The following is a 27,054-nucleotide window of genomic DNA, read 5'->3' as shown; positions in this document are numbered from 1 at the left end:
CTGAGGGTCCGCCGCAGCCGTAAAGGCTTGAGGCGGGGATTTATGGCTGTCGGAGGAGGGGCCTGAGGGTCCACCACAGCCTTAAAGGCTTGAGGCGGGGATTTATGGCTGTTGAAGGAGGGGCCTGAGGGTCTGCCGCAGCCATGAATGCCTGAGGCGGGGAGAGTTCCCTCCCCGTCCCTGAGCATCAGGGCCTTGCCGGACCATCACGGTCAATGGCACTGCCGTAGCTCGGGCAAGGGTGGCCCACTCCAGGGGGAAATCTTACCTAAAGGCCAGAGAGGAGTGGTAAGTGTGATGAGCCAGCGCTGGAAAAAGAGGACGAGGGCAAGCTGCTGCTGGTGTCGGGGGGAAGACGGGGCCCAGGTGGGGTGTCCCGTCTCCTGGGTTTCAGCACCAATGAAAGGAAAGGAGCGACACACAGCAGCAATTCACTGGAGAGTTCCGCTTTATTAGGGAAAGGTGCTGGGTTATATAGTAATGGGCATAGGGTGATTGTGGTGTTACTTCTACGGGGCTGGTGGCTATTGGCTAGGTGCTGGGATTGGGAGGGGGCAAGGGGTGATTGGGCTTCAGGTGGCGCCGGCGGGAACCGAAGACCCCGAAGAGAAGCCGGAAGTTCGCCATCTTACTGGTGGGGGCCCTTCAGGGTGTGGACTTGTTAAGTGGTCCCTGAATATTTAGAATTAACTCAACACAAGCAACTTCCTCTGATGATTTCTCTCTGATACCAGCATCTTGTATCCTCTTGCCTTTTCCTGTGTTGTTTATGCCTGGGCTTTCTTGCTAAATTAGTTGCCCAGTTTGCAAAATCACTTTATCCAATCTGAAGGAGGAAAGACAGCACATAGGCCTGGGCCTTTTAGTATGCTAAAGTGAATCTTACAGATGATTATAAATGGTTAGCATAATAAAATATTGCTACCCTTCTTTATCTGGGGAACATTAACTGATCTCACTGAAGAATGATTCTAGAGCTTAATGTTTAACATAGAGTTTTAAAAGGGGGGTTTCCTTGCGTGTAGTTACATTGCTCTCACTGTAAATATCCTGCCCTGCCCCCTCTGGTGGCCCTCACCCTACTCTGACTACATCCACGGTCCCTGTCTTAGAGTGAGATTATGTTCTGAGAACTTCCTGAGAATGGGAGGCTTTCAGGCAGGCTCCTCCTGCAGCTGTAGTTCCTTTTGGGTCACCCAGGCAATGGGAACTTGGAGGCCCAAATCTGAGCTCTCAGCAGCCTCTCCAGAGTAAAGTGGAGACTACATGAAGACTTGAAAAGAAAATGAAATAACAATGAAATAAGGACGTTTACCACTGGAAAAACACAGAGACAAAATACAATTAAGTTGAGCAGTGAGAAAGCTTTATTTAAAGTTAGGTACTTATAACTCCAGGGGGAAGATATTCTCCCAGCCTAGGGCAAAATACCTTTGAACTGAAATCAGTCAAAGAGAGAAATAGTGGGAGAATCCGTTTATTGCTCACAGGCAGTAGTCCAGGTCTGCTCGCCCAGGTGTCTCACAATGGGGCTGAAGAAAAAGAGACCCCGCCCCACCTCTCCCATCCAGATAGGCCTTGCTCCCCCTTGTAATTATCTATTGATATGTAGATGGTACTTTCTCCTCCTCTTGGAAACACATTGATATGGAGATGTACTAAGGCCAGGTGAGAGATTCGGGAAATGTTATAATTTTACCCAGGGCACTTGAAGAGAGAAAAAGTGCAGGCCTCCTCAGAGAGGAGGCATGCTGAAAGGTTGGGGGTCCCCTCTTAGGATTTTTTTCAGGAATGTGACAAAGGACCAGGGGTGTGGACTAGTCAAGTGGTCTGAAGATACTTATCTCTTGTAAAAGACACCATGGGTACTCTCCTTTATTATCAGTCCTCCAGTTAGTTCTGCAAAATTAACACAGGAAATTTATTGATCTGGTTCCTCCCCAGGATAGCAGCTTCCCTCTGGAAACATATCAATCAAGACCGCTTGCCCTCCTCCCAAGGTGGGCTGAGTTATTGTCTGTTTGCTAAAGAATATGTTAGGAATCTTACCTCCTAACTTCCTGGCTTTTAAAATAGAATTTTAGCCTTAGGATGGTATCTCTCCTGTTCTTACTCTACTGTTTACATCTCAGCTTGTTTGGAAAATTAATCGTGGTGCTTGTCTCAGGTCCCTGCCCTATATCAGTATTATTAGCTGTAGTCACCATGCTGTACCTGGAATTATTTATTCTGTAACTGAAGTTTGTACTTTTTGACCTCCTTCACCCATCTCATCCACCACCTCCTCCCTGCTTCCGGCAACCACCAATCTGTGCTTTGTATCTAATAGCTTATATTCTTTTTTTAAAGATTCCACATATAAATGAGATAATATGATATTTGTCTTTCTGGTTTATTTCATTTAGCTTAATGCACTCAAGGATCAATATAATGAGTCATAAGAAATACGTATTTGGTCATTTAAGTGACCAAATATGTATTTCCCAGGTATATTTGGTCTTCAGTCACAGTTCCTGAAAACACTGAAGAGTCTTAAAGGTAATAGGGGTGTTTTGTCATGTTAATGAGAGGCTTTTAGACCCTCACCCAAGGTGGACCTGGAAGCTGAATCAGCCAATGGCCAATAATTATTCAATCATGACTATGCAATGAAGCCTTCACAAAAACCCCTGAGAAGAGCTTATTGTGCTCTCTCCTTCTCTGCTCTGCTCTTTGGGTCCTGCTTCTTGGTCAGAGAGAGCTTCTTGGTCGGAGAGAGCTTCTATGCTTGGGGAACCAGAAGGCCTACTGTGCCACTGAGCCAGGCCCCAAACTTCCCAGGGATAGAAGCTTCTTTGTTTGGGGCCTTGACCTATGCCTCTTCATCTGGCTGTTAACTTGTATCCTTTATGGTATCCTTTATTAAACTGGTAAACTAAGTGTTTTCCTGAGTTCTGTTGATAGGGAAATATTTAGAAGGACAGCAGTCTAGTCCAGGTGGCTCCCTTCTGCTTTTCTAGTTAGCAAAGACAGCAGAAATTCCTGTTTTCTCCCTCCCCTTCACTCCCTGCTCTGCCAGGCACTCACTCTCTAACCTCACTCCCTAAACTTACTCCCCCTTGCTTGCTCACTTGCTGTGCACATAGAAATCTTGCATATACGGAAGCAGAAAGATTTATATTGCTCCCCTTGCCTTTGTTCAGGGCTCAGACCTTGGGAGATAACTCCCCTCTGAGCCCACCCGTGTAAAAATAAAACCTCAACACTCCAAGACCTCTGACTGATGCTTGGTTCTTCCGTCAGCGATCCAGGTTTCTCAGGTTTTTCCCTAACACTGAGCTGCTCTAGCATATTAATTGAACCTAAGGAGGAGGTTGTGATGATCTCCAGTCGATAGCTGGTAGGTCAGAAGCACAGGGGCTTGTGATCTAAGTCTGGAGTTGGGGGTGGAGGGCAGTCGTGTAGGATGAAGTCCTTAACCTGGGAATCTGGTGCTGCCTCCAGGCAGATAGCATCAGAATTGAGTTGAGTTCTTGAACACCTTGCTGGTGTTTGAGAATTGCTTGTTGTTAGTATGTGTGGGAAGACCCCCTCCCACATATTTACACACATTGGAATCAGGTCCAGGAACCTGGAGTTGTACTACTGATGCTGGAGTTCTTGTTTGCGGAGCCGAAGAATGAGCTTCACAAACAGTCAAAGTAGGAGAACAAGGTACAGGCTTTTATTTAGAGATACAGTGAAAGGACAGAGCTCCCAGCTCATGCCAGGAGGGGACAAGAGAGTCTTTTGTGGTGCATTGTCTAGTGGGTTTTATAGGCAGTTGAGGATTTTTCGAGAATGTGAAAAAGTTTAGGGGTGTGGACTTGTTAACTGGTCCCTGAATATTAAAAATTAACTTAACGTAAGGAATCTCCTGCCTTGATTTCTCTCTGGGACACTGGTGCCTTGGTCTGGGAACACATCAAAAGGCTTCCTGCTCAGCCCCCAAGGTGGGCTAAGGTATTGTCTATTTGCTAAAGAATCCTGCCTCTTGAACTTCTGGGTGTTAAAATGCAATCTTATCTTTAAGATGGAATTCTTCCTGCCTTTTACCATGCCGTCTACAGCTGGGTCTGCATGCTAAGTTAGTTGCTCAGTTTGCAAAATCTCTTTGTCAGATCTGAAGGAGGAAAGACAGCACATAGGCCTGGGCCTTTTAGCATGCTAAAGTGAATCTTACACATGGTTACAAATGATTAGCATAATAAAACATGTGCTACTCTTCTTTATCTGGGGAACATTAACTGATCTCACTGAAGAATGATTCTAGAGCTTAATGTTTAACATAGAGTTTTAGTAGGAGGGTTTCCTTGCATGTAGTTACATTTCTCTGACTGCAAATATCCTGCCCTGCCCCCTCTGGAGGCCCTCACCCTTCTCTGTCTAAGCCCACGGTCCCTGTCTCACTACTGTTACTGCTGTGTATAATATTATTATTGTTATACGTATATGTAGGAAAAAAAGACCCCATAGCATTTGGTGTCAGAGGAGTGGGATTAGCACAAGATCCATCCATGTTGTCACAAAGGACAAGATTTCATTTTTTATGGCTGAGTAGTATTCCATTGTATATACATAACAACTTTTATTTATCTATTCATCCATCCATGGACTCTTCAGCCCATGTTTTGGCTATTATAAATAATGCTGCAGTGAATATGGTGCTATCTTTGTGTTATATAGTTTTCTTTGGATAAATACCCAGAAGTGGAATTGCTAGATCATGTGGTAGTTCTATTTTTAATTTTATGAGAAATCTCTATACTGTTTTCCATAGTGGTTGTACCAGTTTACATTCCCAGCAACAGTAAGGAGGGTTCCCTTTTCTCCACATTCTTACCAGCATTTATTTCTTGTTTTTCTGATAATAGCCATTCTAACAGATATGAGGTGATATCTTTGTGTGGTTTTTGAAAGGAAAGGAGCGACACACAGCAGCAATTCACTGGAGAATTCCGCTTAATTAGGGAAAGGTGCGGGGTTATATAGGAAGGGGCATGAATTGATTGAGGTGTCACTTCTACGGGGCTGGTGGCTGTTGGCTAGGTGCTGGGATTGGGAGGGGAGCTAGAGGTGATTGGGCTTCAGGTGGCGCCGGCGGGAACCAAGGACCCTGAAGAGAAGCCGGAAGTTTGCCATCTTACCGGTGGGGGCCCTTCATTCCCCCCTTTCTCATCTATGGGGTTGTGGACGTTGCTTTCTCTCTGGCTGCTTCCTGCTGAACAGGGGTGGAGAAGGGAGTGAGGGCTTGAGGATTGGGAGGAAAGGGTTGATAGGACTCCACACAGTAAGGATGAGTAGATGTGGACTTCTTCAGGTTGGAAATCAATGAAGGTTCCCTGTAAGCATAGGTCGAGGACCTGTTGATTCCAATGGTGCCAAGAGGATATGGGTGTCAGGAGCCAGGCGTCTGCAGAAATTGTTTCCAGGAACAGTTTCCAGCAAAGAGAGGGGTCTATCTCAGCGTGTGGTGAGGAGGTTATGTGAGGGTGAGGGATCTTCTGTGGCCAGAAGCTGGTAGTTCCTGAGTAAAAGCTGGTTGAAAGCTTGATTAGAGATTTTTCCAACTTGGGATTTGATAAACTTTATGATACAGGGTAAGAAGAGACAGGTGAGAAGAATGATTACTATGGGGCCTGCAATGGGCCAGAGCTAGGTGAGGAGGGGGTTTGTTAGTATTGAAGAGAATGGGTTGGAATTGGAAGCAGAGTGGAGGCTGGAGGCAAGGTCAGTGAGTTTGGTGATGTTAGTTTCTACAATGCCGGATTCGTTGATGTAATAGCAGCACTCTTCCCAGAGGAAGATGCAGGTGCCACCCTTCTCGGCTGTAAGCAGATCTAAGGCCCGCCGGTTTTGAAGGGTGACCTTAGCTAGCGAAGTGACCTGTCTTTGGAGAGAGGCTAGGGAATCGGCAGTGGATGTCAGGGCTCCCTCAAGTTTGGCGTTGAGATCTCTAACTGCCATAGAGAGTGACCCAAGGCTTCTCCCGAAAACCCTGCCCCAATGGGTGAGGTGATCAAAGAGCTACTGACCATGATGGGAGGAAAGCAGCTCTTTTTGTGCATGAGGGCAAGGGATGTTGGAGCTCAAGAAATTCTGCCATGCTGTAAAGTGTAAGCTGTGGGATTAGGGTGACGAGAATGCAGGGTGTATTGGAGTTGGGAGGCAGTGAGTTGAAAAGACTGCCATTACACCAAAAGAAGTGTCCCGGTTGCGTAAAAGTCTTAGAGCCGGAGGTAGGGGTGTAGATAGAGAGGCAGTGAAGTGTGCTGGAGGGGGGTGGAGTTGGGCCTAGACAGTGGTGGATGGTGAGATTATCTGCGTATTCTGGTTCCCATAGGGGTATGTCTGCCAGGGGGCAGAGGGGTTGTCTTTCTGCATGGAAGGAGTAGTTGGAAATATTAAGGGGCACAGCGGCCAGCAGTTGGCGCTGTAGTGATGCACACAAGAAACAATTGGCAGTGTTAAGGGTGTGGTTGAGAAAGATGGTGGTGTCCTGAATGAGCTGTAACCAAGAGTAGGAGAAATGGGAAGAGGGGTGGGGATAAGAAGATGAAGAGGTGCGGTCAGGAGTTTGGATAATGACTTTTTCGGAATGTCTGCTATCTGATGCAACTTGAGAGATCTGGGAATGAGAGGGAGCATACTTTCGAGAGATATGAAGGGGTACTGTGGGGGGTTGAGGACCCCCTGTAGTAAACTGAGGCTGTGACTCCGGCGGCCCATCGAGAGTCCCAGGGATCTGGGATTGATAAGGAGAATGAGCCATTGGGATATTTCATGAAACAGTTGGAGGAGTAATACTGTGGGTACTGGAAGTTACTCATGTAGTGAATGGCGCAAGACTAGTAGGGACATCTCCTGTAGGTGTCTGGCTATCACCTGCAATAGGCTTGTTTTTGGTAATAGATGAAGCAGGGGTAGGGAGAATAAGGGTAGCTGCTAGTGAACACTTCAGTGGAGGGAGGAAAGTGGAGGTATAAAGGCTCAGAGCAGCTTTTCAGAGGGCAGTCTGGTGTGACAATGAGGGCAGTAACTTTTGTTGGATCCTGTGTGTAAGTCTGTCTGACTTTGTATCGCCATACAAAGGAGGCTGGGGTAGTGGGGAAGACAATAGGAATGAGGAAAAAAAAAGCGAGAGCACAGTAAAGGAGGAAAAAGTCATGATTCGGGTATGGATGGCAAAGGGGGTGAACGGGATTTTGGAGGAAAGAGGACAGTAAGGTCAGGAGTCTGGAGGGAGGGAGAGTCTATAAACTTTTGTAGGTTAAGAGATCTTTTAGGTGATGTGGGGACAGAATGGTAAGGGGCGCCCTGAATGTCAGTTTATGAGCTTCTTTCTGCAAGAGCTGTCTACTGGCTAATGCTCGTAGGCAGGGGGCCTATCCCCGAACTGTGGGGTCTAATTGCTTGGAGAGATAAGCTACTGGGGCAATGGTTGGGCTATAATATTGGCCTAGGACTCCTAGAGCTTGACTGGACCTCTCATGAATGTATAATGAGAAGGGTTTCGACAAATCAGGGAGATGGAGAGCTGGAGCTTTCACAAGGGCTTGACGGAGCTTAATGAAGGAGTGTCGCGGTGAGGATAATGGTTTTTCAGGGGGGCCCTTGCTGAGGTCGTATAGGGGTCTTGCCAACAGGGAGAAGTTAGGGATCTACGCTTTAAAATACCCAGCCAGGCTTAGAAAGGAAAGGATTTCTGTCTTGGTTTTGGGAACGGGCAGGTCAGAGAGGAGCCATTTTCTGTCTAAGGTAATGGACTTTCTTTGTTGAGATAGAAGGAATCTGAGGTAAGTGACAGAAGGGGAAGAGATTTGAGCATTGACGGAGGATACTCGGTAACCTCTGGAAGCTAAAAGGTTAAGTAGAGAGGCGGTGTCAAGATGAGACTGTTCTGTCGAGGGACCGCAGAGTAGAAGATTGTCCACGTATTGTAATAAGGTGCACTTGGAGTGATCATGATGAAACTGTTTGAGGTCCTGAGCTAGGACCTGTCCAAAAACATTGGGACTATCTCGGCCAAGTGAGTTGTTCAGAATGTCTTGTGTATGGGTCCGTCCAGGTGAAGATGAAAAAATCTTGGGAGCAGGGGTCTAGAGGGATAGAAAAATGGGTCCTTGAGACCTAGGACTGAGAAGTGGGATGGTGAGGCAGGTATCTGCGATAAAAGGCTGTATGGATTTGGAACTAAGGGATGGATAGGGACAATGGCTATGTTGGTGAGGCAAAGATCTTGGACAAGGCGGAAAGATCTGTTGGTTTTTTTAACAGCTAATATGGGGGGATTAAATGGGGAGTGAGTGGGTCTGAGGTAATTTTTGTTTAAGAGATCTTGAATGATGGGTTGGAGGCCTATGAGGGCTGAAGTGGTTAGGGGGTATTGGGCCTGACAGATATACTGAGAGGGGTCACGTAATGTGATAGAGGCAGGGGTACATAGGGCCACAGTGTGGCTTGTAATGTCCCAAACTTTGGGATTTACAGGGTGTATGAGGGCGGAACCGGAGCTTTCATTGGGTAGAGGGGGGTTGTTAGCTATGAGTGCTATCAGAAAGGGAGTACTGGGGGTTGTGGGAGTGGATATAGTTATGGAAATGTGGAGGAGGGAAAGGATGTCTCGTCCTAGTAAAGGGATGGGACACTGGGGCATAACCAGGAAGGAGTGGGAGAAAGGTATGGGATTGTCTAGGATTGTGCATAAAAGGGGGGGGTTTAATGGGAAAATCTGTTTACCTCCAACCCCGACTATAGGAGTAATGGCTGGCATGGTAGGGCCCCGGTATTCTCACAAGACTGAGAAGGTGGCTCCTGTATCTAGGAGGAAGGAGATGGGGCGACCGTCTACTGTTAAAGTAACCCTGGACTCCTGTTTGGTGATGGAAATGGTCAGGCAAGAAGCCCCCGGGCCCCGTCAATCTTCTTCTGACAGCCCCTCTACAGTGGGCTTAGGATGGCAGTTGTTCGCCTAGCCTCCCCTTCAGGTGGTTGGGCAATCAGACCCTCAGTGGCCCTTTATGTGGCATCTGGGGTATGGGGTGTTACGAGACCTGGGGGAGGGGCACACCCTTGACCAATGTCCATCTTTTCCGCACTTGAAACAAGCTCCCGGGGGGGACTTGTTTGTAGAGGGGTGCCCAGGTTGTGGTTTTATCAGGTGGGCCAACATCTGGAATTGGCCTGATCAACCTTTTGTTTATGGCATTCTTTCTCCTCCTCCCGGTTATGGAAGACTTTAAAGGCCACTGTTAGGTTCTCATTCTGTGGGGTAGTGGGGCCCTGTTCTAACTTTTTGAGTTTAGCTTTAATGTCGGGGTAGCTTTGAGCTAGGAAGTATGTCATAAGTACATGTTTTCCTCCAGGTGTTTCTGGGTCCAGGCTGGTATACTGTAATAGGGCTTGAGTGAGTCTGTCTAAGAACTCGGAGGGGGTTTCGTCTCTCTTTTGAGTTATGTCTTGGAGCTTTTGAAAATTGACTACTTTACGAGCTGCCTTTTTCAGACCTGTTATTAAGCAGGAGGCAAAAATATCTCGAGAGCAGAGACCCATGGTGGTGTTATAATCTCAGTGTGGGTCTTGTTTGGGGGACAGTAGTGGGGCCAGGGGGATAGGTGGGGTCAGTCCTGTGGGTTTCGGTAGTGTGCATTTGGGCAAAGTCCCAAACTCGTCTACGCTCTTCAGGGAGGAGAGTATTGGCCAGGAGCATGAAAATGTCATGATGTGTGAGGCTGTAAGATGGGAGGGTCCATTGAAACTCCCTGATGTATATCGTGGGATCAGTGGAAAAGGAACCTAGGCGTTTCTCTAGTTGGGCTAAATCTCCTAAGGAGAAATGGACGTGAACTCGCACGATGCCTTCGGATCCTGCTGCGTCCCGCAGGGGGGTGATCATTTTGAGAGGCTCTCAGAACCGAGTCTGAGGGGGACTGAAGGGTTCTGGCTCAGTCTGTGGGGGAGTGACGCGGTCTAGCCGCGCCTAGTCGAGCAGGTCCTGAAGTGCAGAAGGGGGGCAAAGAAAATAAAGAAAGATAGAATCGGACCCAGGTGTCGCCAGCCAGCAGCCCAGCTGCTTGCCTCTGCAGCTCTAGTTGGGCTTGAACTAATGACTCTGAGGTTAAGAGTCCCATGCTCTTCTAACTGAGCTACAGCAGGGCTCCAGTTAATTCCTTATGGAATGCGTAAACAGAATGTTCTTTGTTCTCCATTCCTGCCACATCGGCAAGTGGGGGAAGGGCATAGCTAGAAGCAGGGGCGGTGTTTCTACACATCTTTAAGGTCTCCCTATTTTCAGAGTGAGGAGTCTTGGCTCATCTTTGAGGAGAAGATATGTTTTTGTGGAGAGATAACCTTCTAAGGATTGCACCGGTTGTTCTCTAGCTTGTGCTTTCCCATTCTGCGTTCCGACATGGGGGAAGGTGCTTTCCCATTCTCCCTACAAACATGTGAGAAGACAAAGGTGGTCCCCAACTGGGGAGAAACAGGTGATGTGGGCAAAGACAGAGGAGGCCTCCCGGACCTAATTAAAGGGGGCGCTGAAAGGCTCAGGCTTAATCTGCGGGGACAAAGGCGGAGGAGGTGAGATGGGGGTGGAGATGGTGGGGGAGGAAGGGAGAAGGGCTGTTGTAGGAGAAGAAGGGGAAGGGAGTGAACGGGAGGCTTCTGCGGGGGCAGCGGCTTGCAGGCTAGGAGAACTTTGGAGGGGGCTGGGGGAGGAGGAGGTGGAAAGCTTCGATATAGGGAATCTCCTTCCATTTTTTCAGGCGCTGGCAGTAGTTAAAGAAATTGCGAGTGATGTTAGGATCAAGAGTTCCCCCTGCGGCCCCGTGGTTGTTATTGTCTAGGGGGTATGTCGGCCAATCTTGGGAGCAATATTTACAGAGAGGTTTTGGTTTTATATCAGGCATCAGGGAGAGGGTAGCCAGATGCTTAAGCAGGCATTCAAGAGGTGAACTTTCAGGGAGGGATGAGGAGGCTCCCATGGCTAAAGGACAGAGAAGGAGACAGACAGGGGAAGACGAACGGAGATCCTCGGACTGGAAGCAGACCGCAAGGAGACAAAGGGTGTCCCTTTTGCTTAAAAAGTTTCAGCACTGATGGAAGGGATGGTGAATGCGTTTATGACTGTCGGAGGACGGGCCTGAGGGTCCGCCACAGCCGTAAAGGCTTGAGGCGGGGATTTCTGACTTTCGGAGGAGGGGCCTGAGGGTCCAGCGCGGGCGTAAAGGCTTGAGGCGGGGATTTATGGCTGTTGGAAGAGGGGCCTGAGGGTCCGCCGCAGCCGTGAAGGCCTGAGGTGGGGAGAGTTCCCTCCTCATCACCGAGCGTCAGGGCCTTGCCGGACGATCATGGTCAATGGCACTGCGATAGCTCGGGGACGAGTGGCCCACTCCGGGGGGAAAACTTACCTAAAGGCCAGAGAGGAGTGGTGAGTGTGATGAGCCAGCGCCGGAAAAAGAGGACGAGGGTAAGCTGCTGCTGGTGTCGGGGGGAAGACGGGGCCCTGTTGGGGTGTCCTGTCTCCCGGGTTTTGGCACCAATGAAAAGAAAGGAGCGACACAGAAGCAATTCACCGGAGAATTCTGCTTTATTAGGGAAAGGTGCTGGGTTATATGGGAAGGGGCTTGAATTGATTGAGGTGTCACTTCTACGGGGCTGCTGGCTGTTGGCTAGGTGCTGGGATTGGGAGGGGGGCGAGGGGTGATTGGGCTTTAGGTGGCGCCGGCGGGAACCGAGGACCCCGATGAGAAGCCGGAAGTTCGCCATCTTACTGGTGGGGGCCCTTCAGTTTTGATCTGCACTTCCCCCATGGGGAGTGATTTTGACTATCTTTTCATGTGCCTGTTGGCCATTTGTATGTCTTTTTAGATCCTCTGCCCATTTTTTTAATTTTTTTGAGAGGGCATCTCTCATATTTATCAAATGGTTGTTAACAACAATAAAATTCAGTATAGGGGGGTCAACGCTCAATGTACAATCATTAATCCATCTCAAGCCTAATTCTCGTCAGTCTCCAATCTTCTGAAGCATAACGAACAAGTTCTTACATGGTGAACGAATTCTTACATAGTGAATAAATTCTTAAATGGTGAACAGTACAAGGGCAGTCATCACAGAAACTTTCGGTTTTGATCACGCATTATGACCCATAAACAATCAGGTCAAATATGAATATTCATTTGATTTTTGTACTTGATTTATATGTTGATCCCACATTTCTCCCTCTATTATTATTATTATTTTTATTTTTAATAAAATGCTGAAGTGGTAGGTAGATGCAAGATAAAGGTAGAAAACATAGTTTAGTGGTGTAAGAGGGCAAATGTAGATGATCAGATGGTCAGGTGTGTGCCTATGGACTAAGTATTAATCCAGGCTAGACAAGGGCAGCAAGACATCCACGGATGCAGAAGATTTCTCTCAAAGCAGTGGGGGTGAGGTTCTGAGCCTCACCTCTGTTGATCCCCAAATTCTCACCTGATGGCCCCCCTGCGACTGTGCCTGTCTTAGGTTGTTCCTCCCTTGAGGAATCTTACCCGTCTCTGGCTAACCAGCCATCTTCTGCCTCTGCCCATTTTTTAAGTCATATTTTTTTTTTTTGCTGTTGACTTGTATGAATTCTTTACATATTTTTGATACTAGCCTCTTATCAGATATTAATTGCAAATATTTTCTCCCATTCAGTAGGTTGCCTTGAACCAAAGTCTTTCCAACCCTCCTTTCAGACTTCTTTGCCAATGAATTTTGCTTTGTGAGAGGCTACTGTTTTGGCTCTATATAGTTGTGGCAAAACGTTTATGTTCAAACCGCCATTCAGGGTAATGATTACCTCTGGAGAGGGAGGCAAGGGCATGAATTCCACCAGAGGGATTCAGTTGTATCTGAAATGTTTTATTTTTTATGCAGGACTGTGGAGTATATGGAAGTTCATGATGTGAATATGCTACACTAAGTATTGTGTCATATTTTATCATGGATATTATACTATCTTGAATTTGCTGCTTATCATTTACATGCTTATGTTACCCATAAATAATATTGTATTTTAAAATATTTTTAGGCTTTGTATATGGAATTAAATTTTATGTGCCCTTTTATCTTTTTTGCTTGACATTTTTTGAGATTTGTCCATATTGATACATGTAATTTTAGACCTCTGTATTAATACTCCATTTTATAAAGAGAACACAATTGAAGTTATCTTTTCTGCTGTTGATGGACATTTAAACTGTTTCCTGTTTTTCACTGTGAGAAACATTCTGTAACAATCTGATACATATATAGCTCCTTGTGCACAGAGGTAAGAGATATTTAGGGTGGACTTGCTAGATCATAGGGCACAGACACCTTTCAGTTTGCTAGGTATTGACATAGATCTCCTCAGAGGGACTTTTCTTTATTTTCCTAGTAGCAAATGCATGTAAGTTGCTCTTGGCCCACATCTTTGTCAGCTCTTGGTAGCATTTTGTTGGCTTTCCCTGTCTGCCCAGATCCCCCTCAAAAATAGGATTGGAGTGAGGAAGAGGAAGGGCAAAGTTCTACCATTAGGCAGAGAATGTCATCAACACAGAAGAATTTCCTGTTACATTTATTTTAATAATGACAAGATTTTATTCTCTGTTTTTGTGAAAATAATGTTCAAATTTCTGTAGGAAAACTGTTACGTTTTTACCCTGAAGTAGAGGAGAGTTTTTTTTTTTTCCTGTTTGCATTCTTGGCAAATAATTAGAATTGACCAATTAGCAAGCTAATGTTCTAAATGTTCACTTGCAGTAACAGTTATTTTTAAATGTTTCTAATAGCATGGAGCATTGGGCTTATTCTTATTGCTTTCCAAAGTTTTGAATTTGCTCAAATGAACTGAATTAAAAATGTGACAAGTGTATTGATAAAGATTGATGATAATTATCTGCCACCCTAATATGCATTTTGTAATGGAAAAAATAAAAGATAGAAAATGTGTTTATATTTTAAAAGAAATAAGCCATAGGGAGTAACTTTGGCCATTAATGTCGTGTCTCGTGTTCACAGGTAGGAAAGGAGAAGTTTCACAAATCTCAACACTGGGGTTTTTGCAACAATGTTAGGATGCTGGTGAGTGAAGATAAGCCTGGAATAGGGGGACAACTGCTACTTGGACAAAAGGTGAAGCCTAAATACAGTGCATTTCCTAGAGGAACAGCAACCTATGTGCCATCCTGGGTAGCTTTTGATAAGCAGGTAAGTCACATGGCATTGGCAGAAATACAGTTTTAATATGTTACATGTACTACATATTAAGTCGATTTGAGAAAATAAGAATCCTTAGTGTACCTGTTAAGGCAAGTTTTGCTGAAAAGACACATTCAAGAAGAGAAGTACCCCCAAATAAAAGTTGTCCCTGCTCTCGTTTCTGACCAGACACATTGGTGGCAGGATGCCCAATGTTTCCCTTTCTTGGCTAATGCTTATCCATCTCATCTCCTTCCTTTCCTGGACATGACAATCTCTCCTCCTGTAGACACTGAAGAGTCTGATCAGACTGACTCTTTTGCCTGATAAGTTGCCATTAACTAAGTGATTTGTTTGATTCTGAGTGTGCCCTTAAGTAGCAACAGAAAGATGCCTTCTCTTTTTGTCTCTTTACTAATTATGGTTCCCCATCCCTGAGGACCAAAAGGGTAACATGGCAAGATTTATAGAAGTGAAGGAAAGTGGTGCCATTTTTAGATAGGAGTCTGAGTTTCTTAATGTATGTGTTTGTACACATAACATACACATACATACTGGCATATTGACAATAAAAGGTAATCTGTTTGAATATCTTAGAAAGGGACTAAGATCAGAGGGGGAAAAACCCACTGTAGCCAGTTATTTCCTATAAGGCAGCTATATGGATATGCTGTGTTATCAGACAACCCTGTGTCATGGCCACATGTTCTGTTCTCCCAAAAAAGACCGTGATATTAGATTATTAAGGTCCTGTAATTAAAAATAATGCAGGACTAAAAGAATTCAAACCTTAATATGCTAAGTTTACCAGGTGGTTTTTAGCAACCTTAACATGGCCTGATGGGTGATACTTTGATTCCAATTAAAATGGTTTCAAATTTGGAAGAAGTGACATATCCCATGTTGTCTGTGTTAGGGTTGATCAGTTAGGGCACACATTTTATTGAAGCCCAGTTCTGACACTTACAGAGTTCTAACAGACCACAGGGAAGCTTCTTTCCTGGGAAACCATCTCTACTTTGAACATGAGCCATATTTCTCTGTTTTTGACTATTTTCAGTACCTGCTCAGTGCTGAACCTGGAGCTCAAACAATTTCTGTGGTGACTTATTTGAATCATGCATGGTTTCATTATTATCAGTCTTACAGGTGTTTACACATCATCATTCTAGAATATTTGATTTGTAAGGGCCAAAGAAAAGAGTCTGTTTTTACTTCTTTTGTCAGAAAGAGGATAGTGACAATATTTTAAATGAATCTACTGCTGAATAATGTTGTAGGCCACAATATATTAAGCTATTCTTTTGCATTCAAAGTTGAAAATTCATTTTATTTCATATTTTTCTCAATATTTAATATGTGCCTTTCAAGCCTAGTTTGCAGCCCTTTACTTTTAAAGTTATGTAGAATATTTCATGAGGTAGTAGTAATTTTAGCTTCAAACTACTTGAGAAAATGAAAAGCTTGCTCATTTCAGACCTAACTAAATGTGACATAATTCTTTCAGTTATTTTGTTGGTCAACTTCAATTAAATATTCATTGAGCTTTAAATGAGACACTAAGACTATGAAATATTTATGTGCTCTGATGAGATTGTGAACTACAGACTGGATCCTGGTTAATACCCTGAGCAAATTATAAAGCACTTTCTACATTCAGTTGGTTCAACAAAAACAAATCAATACCTGTTAATCATTGTTCTTAAAAATAAGATATTTTCAACCCCTTACCAGTGTTTCCAATAGCTTTTAATCACAGCAATATATCTAGGGATACATTTTCAAATAATACAAAATAGAAATAAAGGCTAGTTCTTTGGAAAGTGTATCAAAATTCATATTTGAAGTAGGTGTTCTTGGTGCTCCCCCCAGATCCTCATTAGGGAGGGCGCTCCCAACCCTCCCAGGAGCATCAAATGCTTTGGCAAATCCCTCACACCTGTAATCTCAGTGGAGTGTCGCTCTTGGCTGATGGGCATTACATCACCCAGAGAAGCCTGGGAGGTTACACTGGTCTCTTCACAAGAGGGGGCAGCAAATGGCTGACTGATTTGTCAAAGGTGAAATGCAGAGCCTCAGGGTGGGACAACTTTGCATTGTGATTTAGGCACATAGCCCCTTGTACATTAGGCCAAGTCAAAAAACGTCGTGTGAGAATACATTCTCTCTTGGTTCCTTTCCCCTCTCTTGGCTGTTCCCCTCGCTCCTTACAGGTTTCTCCCAAGAGTGAGACCTTCATAAATCACATGCATCTAATTCCTTGTTTTAGGCTCTGCTTCTATGGAGCCCAACCTATGATAGCATTCCAGTTTTTATCTATAATTCTAAAAGTGACCATCAAAATGCTCTGCTCAGGCAGGCCATCAAATTAAAAGTAGAGGAGATGCTATTCACAATCACTAAAAAGAGCCAGCACTTATTATTTTGCATTGCTTCCATGGCAGACGTATCCAGCTCTTTATCTTTTATTCATGCTCCCCTTCATTCTTATGGAGGGAACACCAGTTTTATGCAGGCTGGAGATGTACCTACTTAAAAGTGGTCACCTGTCTGGGTTCCTTGAAGCTAGGGGCTGGCCATATGATTCTTCTGGCCAGTGATATGTGAGTTTAGGTTTATTGGCTGGAGCTCCTGGGAAAGTTATTTTTCTAATTAAAAGAATCTGGCTAAACTGGTATGGTTGTCCTGCCCTTTGCCGAACCTTTCTTTTTCCTGCTTGGAACCAGGTCATAATTCCTTGGGACAGAGCAGAGATAAAGAGAACCTAGGGTCTTGCTGGCATCCTGAAGCCACTGTTTTAGGACCAGGCTGCCTCTTTCTGGACTTACAGTTACATGAGAAAAAGCAGCCTGTATTTCAGAGGCTCTCAAGTCAGGGAGGTCTTTGGCGATGCGTAGAGGTGTCTTGGGTTGTCACAGTGAGAGGGAGCAGCGCTGGCCTAGGGTAAGGCGTGAGGTGTTTACCTTGGTGCAAAATTGCAGGGGTGCCCCAAAATGCAGTAATCACGCTAGAAGATATTTTAATGAAATGTCTTTAAAAATCAAAACTAATGCAAAAAATTAATCATGAACAAAATCTCAATGTTTTAAGTAAAAACAGGATCAGTAGCTGTGTCACACTGAGCCGTACTGGAGCCTGAGGCAAAAGGAAAAAGCAGTAATACTGATTCCATCTTTACTTAACATTTTGTCATTTTGACATTTTGTTCATTATAGATTTTTTGTATTAATTTTGATGTTTGAAATTGCCTCGCCCTCAGCCCAGCCCTGAATGGGAGGTGCTGCTGCTATTGCGTAGCTGGGAGCCAGTCCTGCAATTTGGGGAAGACAACCCCATCCTGGGGAGAATGTTCTACCTAAAATACTAATACTGCTCCCAGTGAGAAACACAGTCCTATTTGATGAAAATGCCTGGCATTGGGAGGATTTATACAAACAGCCAAACATAATTTTGTCTGACACTTCGTCCACCCCAAAGACTAGTTATTTTATTGAATACATTTAAAGACAAGCAAGCACATATATACTCGTACCAATTAATTCTGGTCATAGTCCCAGTATATCCATGGGGAAGAAGCAAATGTGGATGACTGTTCTCACTCTCTAACTGAAGAATCATTTCCAAGAAGTGGGCCAGGGGCCAGGGTTCTGAGGCTATCTTTGGAGGCACTGGAGCTGTGATGGTGGTTTAATCACTTTACCTCTCCGAGCTCAGTTTCCCTTAATTCAGGGCTTGGCTAGCTGATCTCTAAGAGCTTTTTACCTCTACCAGTCTATACCTAAGACCTTACTTTTAGTCTGTGACATTAAATCTATGACTAAAGGCAAATTCTGCCTGTTCATCTTAGAACTGAGCCCAGACTGGATCTCCTGGCCTGGGGCTCTTTCAATTTACACCAGGTACCTACTGCTTCATTATTAGTTGAAATTTGGCATTTAATGATTTATGATATGTTGCTGTTGCTATTGTATATGATATGTCATTTGCTGCCTTTATAAAGAGTAAGAATAGTTAGAAATATGCAAATGCTGGATATTTTTATATAGCTTTTATCTGGATGTTAAACACCATTTACATAGACTCTACAATTATGCTCTCATTTCATTTGTCAATGGCTCCTAGTTAGACTAATTTGTTTGCTATTTCGTAAATGACTCTATTATAGTAAGTGGCAGGATAAATGTTGATCCTATGGGGTATGCATGCATTAAAAAATATTACTATATTTTGTCCATCCATTGTAAACATAATAATTATAATCAAAACTGCTGACCACAGAATTAGAATTTTAATAACTTTGCATTCATTGACAGTGGGTTTGTGGTGAGATGATTATTTATGTAGGACTGTGTGAGTCTCTATGCTTTGAACAATGTAAAAATAAACTTTTAAAATACAATTTGATCTCTTGGATCACCTTGATTTTTGCTTTTAATTGAACAAGTTGGCTTATTATTCATTGCAATGAGGGAAAACACGTACCCTGAGTAACCATGGGATGTCTCAGTAAGGAGGTGTTAGAAAAGACTTACTACAGGATTTGGGTTTGTGTTAGGTAATCTTGGGGAAGGCTTGAGGAAGCGGGGTCTTGCTCTGTATTGGATACTATCAGGAAGTGAGGAGGTACCTCTCTGGTGGTATATTTTAATAAATTTCATTTATAGTGAGAGCAGGCTAAGAGAGAGGCTACAGCTGTAATGGGGAGAGAAGCAGGTGTCACTCTTATCAGCTAGGAGAGGGACATGTTTGGCATTTTGTGGTTTGGACAATGTTGATGTTCTGTCTGTGTTCAGATGTGATGGAATGGTCTTGTTTTTGTTTTGATCCATTGCTGTTACAGAGTGGCCTTGTCTGAGGCTAATGTTCTCTGGAAGAGGTCATGTTCCACAGGACCCCAAGGCCCAGCTGTGGCTGCCAGCCCAGCTTGTGGCAGCATCAAGGCCAAATGATAGTGCCATGCTGCCTCCTGGATGTCAGGGGCTGCTTTTCTCTTTCTCACCCCATACGAGCCAAAATGTTTAATTTTCCTGCAGGGGTATCAAGAAGTGCTCAAGTACATTTGAATTTCATACGGTTAGCAAAGAAATACACATGAATACAGATTTGCCCAATGCCAATTAGGAATATTATAACATACAGTCAGTACATAAAAATAAAATGCAATTCGATTTTTCAAACTAACTGGAAAATTTGTCCGATTTACCTTTAAGCCATACCCAGAATTGCAAATGAAAAACTTTCCATAGGTTTTTATTATTTTCAGGTTATCTGAATCCTGTTGGAATCATTTCTTAAAAGACACCAACCGGTATGTATAATTATAACAATGTAATTACGGTACATTGCAATTTAAACCCCATGTTTTATATCACAAGTACATAAATCTTCAGCTATTTAGTTTTAAAGAAATCAAAAGGTTTGCCTGAAGTAAATATGTCATGCCCCAAATTCTTAACTAGATATTCTGTATTTATAACAAAGAGTAAAACACAAAATTGCCTTCTTTAAATTTATGTTAAAGTGCTAAAGTTTCTAATTTTATCACACAATATGGGTTTCTCTCATCTTTTGACATTCAAAAGGCATTTAATTTAAAAAGTGCTGAGATTTGGAATAAATGTTTTTGGGCTAAAAAGAATGAGATTCACAAATAAATCTCTTACCAAAGAAGAGAGAATTCTTCTTCCCCTCTTTTCTAAAACCTAGAGTTTAGACAAAATATTAAGACCCTTCCCTCAGGCCTAAATTTTTTTTATTAGTAACTAGACTTGTGGCTTAGTCTCATTAGCCCAAAGTTAAAATTGTCTTTTTGAGCTTAAGCTTGAGTAGATACCATGACATGCCCATTAGAATTAGAATGGCTCTAATTTAAAAAGACTGGCAATACCAAGTGGTAGCAAGGATGTGGAGGAACTGGCACTTTCATCCATTCCTGGTAGGGATGTAAAATGATCCTGCCATGTTGGAAGACAGCTTGGCAGTTCCTTAAATAGTTAAACATATACTTAGTAAATGACTCAGTAATTCCACTCCTATGTATTTTTCTAAGAGAATTAAAATATGTTCACCCCAAAACTTGTATGTGAATGATTATAGCATCATTTTTCACAATAGCCAAAAACAGGGAACAACCCAAATGGCCGTCAGCTGATGGATGGATAAACAAAATGTGGACACTATTCAGCAATGAAAAGAAACTATTGATACATATTACAACATGCATGAACCTCAAAAACATACTAAGGGAAAGAAAGCAGATGCAGATGACTTCATATTGTATGATTCTGTCTATCAGAAATCCTAGAAAAGGAAAATACATCAGGGAAAGCAGATCATTAGTTACCTGGGGCTGGTGATAGGAGAGGGAACTTATGGGGGGTGATGGAAATATTCTAAACTGGACTGTGGTGATGATTACACAGCTCTCTAAATTTATAAAAAGTTGTTGAACTGTACACTTAGGAGAGATAAATTTTATGGTATATGTAGTTTAGTATATTGGTTTGCTAGGACTGCCATAACAAAATACCAGAGACCAAGTGCCTTAAACCACAGAAGTGAATTTTGTCACAGTTCTGGAGGTTGGAAGTCCAAGATCAAGGTGTTAACAGGGTTGCTTCACTTGAAGGCATCTTTCCTTTGCTTGAAGATGGCTACCTTCTTGCTGCCTCTTCACATGGTTGTCCTCTGTGCACACTGATTTTTCATTTCTGAACATAAAATCTTTGTCATGGGTAACAATTCAGTTCACAAATTAGGAGCTAATACGAACTCTTTTGGTTTGTTGACTTGTATTTTAGGCTGACTTATTTTTTATTTTATTTTATTTTCTAGAGGGCATCTTTCATATTTATTGAACAAATGGTTGTTAACAACAATAAAATTTTGTATAGGGGACTCAATGTACAATCATTAATCAACCCCAAGCCTAATTCTCAACAGTATCCAATCTTCTGAAGCATAACGAACAAGTTCTTACATGGTCAGCAAGTTCTTACAGAGTGAATAAGTTCTTACATGGTGAACAGTGCAAGGGCAGTCATATCACAAAAACTTTCGGTTTTGATCACGCATCATGAACTCTAAACAATCAAGTCAGATATGATTATTCATCTGATTTTTATACTTGATTTATATGTGAATCCCACATTTCTCCCTTATTATTATTATTATTATTATTATTATTTTTTTTTTTTAATAAAATGCTGAAGTGGTAGGTAGATGCAAGATAAAGGTAGAAAACATAATTTAGTGCTGTAAGAGGGCAAATGTAGATGACCAGGTCTGTGCCTATAGACTAAGCATTAATCCAAGCTAGAAGAGGGCAACAAAACATCCATGGATGCAGAAGATTTCTCTCAAAACGGGGGGTGAGGTTCTAAACCTCACCTCTGTTGATCCCCAGTTTCTCACCTGATGGCCCCCCTGCGACTGTGCCTGTCTTAGGTTGTTCCTCCCTTGAGGAATCATACCCGTCTCTGGCTAACCAGTCATCTTCCGGGACCATACAAGGAAATGTAAAGTTGGTAAGAGAGAGAAGCAATATTCTTTGAAAAGGTTAGCTTTTTACTTCTTTGCAGATTTATGCCCTGTGGCTTCTATGCCTAGCATTTGTCTTGAGGTATCTTTACCACTTGGAAGAATTATGATACTCGGTAGTTTTCTATATGAGGCACGAATTCTACTAAAGAGTTGTAATTAGGAAGCAAGAAGAAAAGCTATAGAAGTAGCAGACGGAAGAAAACATGGGAAGAGTGATTATTTCTTTGACATAACTTCTTGTAGAGTAACATAAGCATGTATAGGTTTTAAACTACTAATTAAATTGTGTACACACATTAACATAGTAGGAATACAGCTACATAACAAAAGCAGACCTACAATTACCAGCCATATCCAGTGAAACCAATAAAACCAGTTAGGTACCCTAGGCATTTGTGAAAACTTATCAATGATATGATGGATATTGTCTAACTGAATTTGAATAGTTTGAGAAAAATCAGACAAATTAAAACAACACATTCCTGGGAACTGTTCACATCCCATATGTTCTTTTAACAGTAGATAGTCTGTAGTGGAACGATTTTGGAGCACTGCAACTTGCACTTCTCCTAATTCTTGGTTGAGTTCTGACAATATAGATCCACTCAAATTTGTTGTTTTACTGTATGTGCAGGCCAGCTTAGATATCCCCTTCTTCATTCCAATGGCAAGTCCAGGAACCGGTGGGATGACTGCAGCTACAACTGCTGCAGTGCCAGGATCTTTGTTGAAGTTTTTTGATGTTCATCTTCTGGAATGACTCTTTCAGAGGATGTTGATGTTGGAAGTTCTTCTTCATATCGTATCTTAATTTGTTTTCAGTGTATCCAAATTAGGCTTTGATCCTCTGTATAAACACAAACAAAGCCTTTGCCCACACTTTGATATGACCTTTATACCATTGTCAAGAACCTATTGGAGACTACCACACAGGAACTGCTTTTTTTTTTTAAGAGAAAGAAATATTATCAGAAAAATGTACTTCCATAGCAGATAATCCAACACCCTTTAAAAGATCAAAATTAAGGGTATGTAAAGCATGCATTAATCATTGATTTGCAGTTAATTTTATTCTATTAGGGAGTAATCCCCCCTTTTTTTGTTATCATTAATCTACAATTACATGAAGAATATTATGTTTACTAGGCTCTCCCCTACACCAAGTCCCCCCCACAAACCCCATTACAGTCACTGTCCATCAGCATAGCAAAATGTTGTAGCATCACTACTTGTCTTCTCTGTGTTGCACAGCCCTCCCCTTTCCCCCACCCCCCACATTATACATGCTAGTCATAATACCCCCTTTCTTCTTCCCCACCCTTATCCCTCCCTACCCTACCATTCTCCCCAGTCTCTTTCCCTTTGGTAACTGTTAGGCTCTTCTTGGGTTCTGTGATTCTGCTGTCGCTTTGTTCCTTCAGTTTTTCATTTGTTCTTATACTCCACAGATGACTGAAATCATTTGGTATTTGTCTTTCTCCACTTGGCTTATATCACTGAGCATAATACCCTTTAGCTCCATCCATGTTTTTGCAAATGGTAGGATTGTTTTCTTCTTATGGCTGAATAATATTCCATTCTGTATATGTACCATGTCTTCTTTATCCATTCATCTACTGATGGACACTTAGGTTGCTTTCATTTCTTGGCTATTATAAATAGTGCTGTGATAAACATAGGGGTGCATTTGTCTTTCTCAAACTGGAGTGCTGCATTCTTAGGGTAGATTCCTAGAAGTGGAATTCCTGGCTCAAATGGTCAGTCTATTTTGAGCATTTTGAGGAACCTCCATACTGCTTTCCACAATGGTTGAACTAATTTACATTCCCACCAACAGTGCAGAAGTGTTCCCCTTTTTCCACGACCTCGCCAACATTTGTTGTTTGTCTTTTGGATGGTAGCCATCCTTACTGGTGTGAAGTGATATCTCATTATGGTTTTAATTTGCATTTCTCTGATAACTAGCAATGTGGAGCACCTTTTCATGTGTCTGTTGGCCATCTGAATTTCTTTTTTGGAGAACTGTCTGTTCAGTTCCTCTGCCCATTTTTTAATTGGATCAGTTGCTTTTTGTGTGTTGAGGTGCATGAGCTCTTTATATATTTTGTATGTCAATCCTTTATTGGATCTATCATTTACAAATATATTCTCCCATACTGTAGAGTACCTTTTTGTTCTATTGATGGTATCTTTTGCTGTACAGAAGCTTTTCAGCTTGATATAGTCCCACTTGTTCATTTTTGCTTTTGTTTTCCTTGCCTGGGGAGGTATGTTCATGAAGAAGTCGCTAATGTTTATGTCCAAGAGATTTTTGCCTATGTTTTTTTTCAAAGTGTTTTATGGTTTTATGACTTACATTCAGGTCTTTGATCCATTTCAAATTTACTTTTGTGTATTGGGTTAGACATTGGTCCAGTTTCATTCTCTTACATGTAGCTGTCCAGTTTTGCCAGCACCATCTGTTGAAGAGACTGTCCTTTCCCCATTGTATGTCCATGGCTCCTTTATCGAATATTAATTGACCATATATGTTTGGGTTAATGTCTGGAATCTCTATTCTGTTCCACTGGTCTGTGGCTCTGTTCTTGTGCCAGTACCAAATTGTCTTGATTACTATGGCTTTGTAGTAAAGCTTGAAGTTGGGGAGTAAGATCCCACCTCCCACTTTATTCTTCTTTCTCAGGATTTCTTTGGCTATTTGGGGTCTTTGGTGTTTCCATATGAATTTTTGAACTATTTGTTCCAGTTCGTTGAAGAATGTTGCTGGTAATTTGATAGGCATTGCATCAAATCTGTATTTTGCTTTGGGCAGGATGGCCATTTTGACGATATTTATTCTTCCTAGCCAGGAGCATGGGGTGAGTTTCCATTTGTTAGTGACCTGTTTAATTTCTCTTAAGAGTGACTTGTAGTTTTCAGGGTATAGGTTTTTTACTTCTTTGGTTAGGTTTATTCCTAGGTATTTTATTCTTTTTGATGCAATTGTGAATGGAATTGTTTCCTGATTTCTCTTTCTATTGGTTCATTGTTATGTATAGGAAAGCCACAGATTTCTGTATGTTAATTTTGTATCCTGCAACTTGCTGTATTCCGATATCGGTTCTAGTAGTTTTGGAGTGGAGTCTTTAGGGTTTTTTATGTACAGTATCATGTCATCGGCAAATAGTTACAGTTTGACGTCTTCTTTACCGATCTGGATTCCTTGAATTTCTTTGTTTTGTCTAACTGCCATTGCTAGGACCTCCAGTACTATGTTGAATAAAGGTGGGGAGAGTGGGCATCCCTGTCTTGTTCCCGATCTTAGAGGAAATGATTTTAGCTTCTCGCTGTTCAGTATGATGTTGGCTGTGGGTTTGTCATATATGGCCTTTATTATGTTGAGGTACTTGCCCTCTATTCCCATTTTGCTGAGAGTTTTTATCATGAATGGATGTTGAATTTTGTTGAATGCTTTTTCAGCATCTATGGAGATGATCATGTGGTTTTTGTCTTTCTTTTTGTTTATGTGGTGGATGATGTTGATGAATTTTCGAATGTTGTAACATCCTTGTATCCCTGAGATGAATCCCACTTGATCATGGTGCATGATCCCCTTGATGTACTTTTGAATTTGGTTTGGTATTATTTTGTTGAATTTTTTTGCATCTATGTTCATCAGGGATATTGGTCTGTAATTTTCTTTTTTTGTGGGGTCTTTGCCTGGTGTTGGTATTAGGGTGATGCTGGCTTCATAGAATGAGTCTGAAAGTATTCCCTCTTCTTCTATTTTTTGGAAAACTTTAAGGAGAATGGGTATTATGTCTTCTCTGTATGTCTGATAAAACTCTATGGTAAATCCTTCTGGCCTGGGGGTTTTGCTCTTTGGTAGTTTTTGGATTACTGATTCAATTTCTTTGCTGGTAATTGGTCTTAGATTTTCTGTTTCTTCCTTGGTCAGTCTTGGAAGGTTGCATTTTTCTAGGAAGTTGCCCATTTCTTCTAGGTTTTCCAGCTTGTTAGCATATAGTTTTTGGTAGTATTCTCTAATAATTCTTTGTATTTCTGTCGGCTCCGTCGTGATTTTTCCTTTCTCATTTCTGATTCTGTTGATATGTATAGATTCTCTTTTTCTTTTTATAAGTCTGAGTAGTTCTTCTTTTTCCAATTTCGATAATTGTGTCTTTAGACTATTCCTTTGGGATTGTTCTTCCTTCTTTAAATATGCCTGGATTGCTACATACTTTCCTCTTAAGAATGTTTTGGCTACATCCCACAGAAGTTGGGGCTTTGTGTTATTGTTGTCATTTGTTTCCACATATTTCTTGATCTCTATTTTGATTTGGTCATTGATCTATTGATTATTTAGGAGCATGTTGTTCAGCCACCATGTGTTTGTGAGCCTTTTTGCTTTCTTCGTACAATTTATTTCTAGTTTTATACCTCTGTGGTCTGAGAAGTTGGTTGGTCGAATTTCAATCATTTTGAATTTACTGAGGCTCTTTTTGTTGCCTAGTATGTGGTCTATTCTGGAGAGTGTTCCATGTGCACTTGAGAAGAATGTGTATCCTGTTACTTTTGGGTGTGGCGTTCTATAAGTGTCTATTAGGTCCTTCTGTTCTAGTGTGTTGTTCAATGCCTCTGTGTCCTTTCTTATTTTCTGTCTGGTAGATCTGTCCTTTGGAGTGAGTGGTGTATTGAAGTCTCCCAAAATAAATGCATTCCATTCTATTTCCTCCTTTAATTCTGTTAGTATTTGTTTCACATATATTGGTGCTCCTGTATTGGGTGCATATATATTTATAATAGTGATATCCTGTTGTTTGAGTGACCCCTTTATCTTTATATAGTGTCCTTCTTTAACCATTGTGACTTTCTTTGTTTTGAAGTCTATTTTGTCTGATAGTAGTATGGCAACACCTGCTTTTTTCTCCTTGTTGTTTGCATGGAGTATCTTTTTCTATCCCTTGACTTTTAGGCCGTGCATGTCTTTGGGTTTGAGGTGGGTCTTTTGTAAGCAGCATATGGATGGCTCTTGCTTTTTTATCCATTCTATTACTCTGTGTTTTTTGATTGGTGCATTCAGTCCATTTACATTTAGGTTGATTATTGAAAGATATGTAATTATTGTCATTGCAGGCTTTAGGTTCGTGGTTACCAAAAAGGTTCAAGGTTAGCTTCTTTACTATCTTACTGTCGAACTTAACTCACTTATTGAGCTATTATAAACACAGTCTGATGATTCTTTATTTCTCTCCCTCCTTTTTTCTCCTCTGCCATTCTTTTTATGTTAGGTGTTTTTTTTGT

At 42.2% G+C, this 27,054-nt stretch overlaps 1 protein-coding gene across 6 annotated transcripts in view; it reads left to right on the top strand.

Annotated features, from left to right (window-relative positions):
* Window positions 1-27,054, top strand: part of EFHC2 (EF-hand domain containing 2) — a 272,900-nt gene that overhangs the window by 42,913 nt on the left and 202,933 nt on the right. For all 6 annotated transcript variants that reach the window (XM_037001545.2, XM_037001544.2, XM_037001547.2 and 3 more), the window contains exon 2: window positions 14,050-14,238. In XM_037001545.2, coding sequence (XP_036857440.1) covers window positions 14,050-14,238 — 189 coding nt within the window. The remainder of the gene's footprint in view (window positions 1-14,049; window positions 14,239-27,054) is intronic.

The sequence above is a fragment of the Manis javanica genome, chromosome X (genome assembly GCF_040802235.1).
Source record: "Manis javanica isolate MJ-LG chromosome X, MJ_LKY, whole genome shotgun sequence".
Lineage (NCBI taxonomy): Eukaryota > Metazoa > Chordata > Mammalia > Pholidota > Manidae > Manis > Manis javanica.
This window is presented reverse-complemented; position numbering and strand designations above follow the sequence as displayed.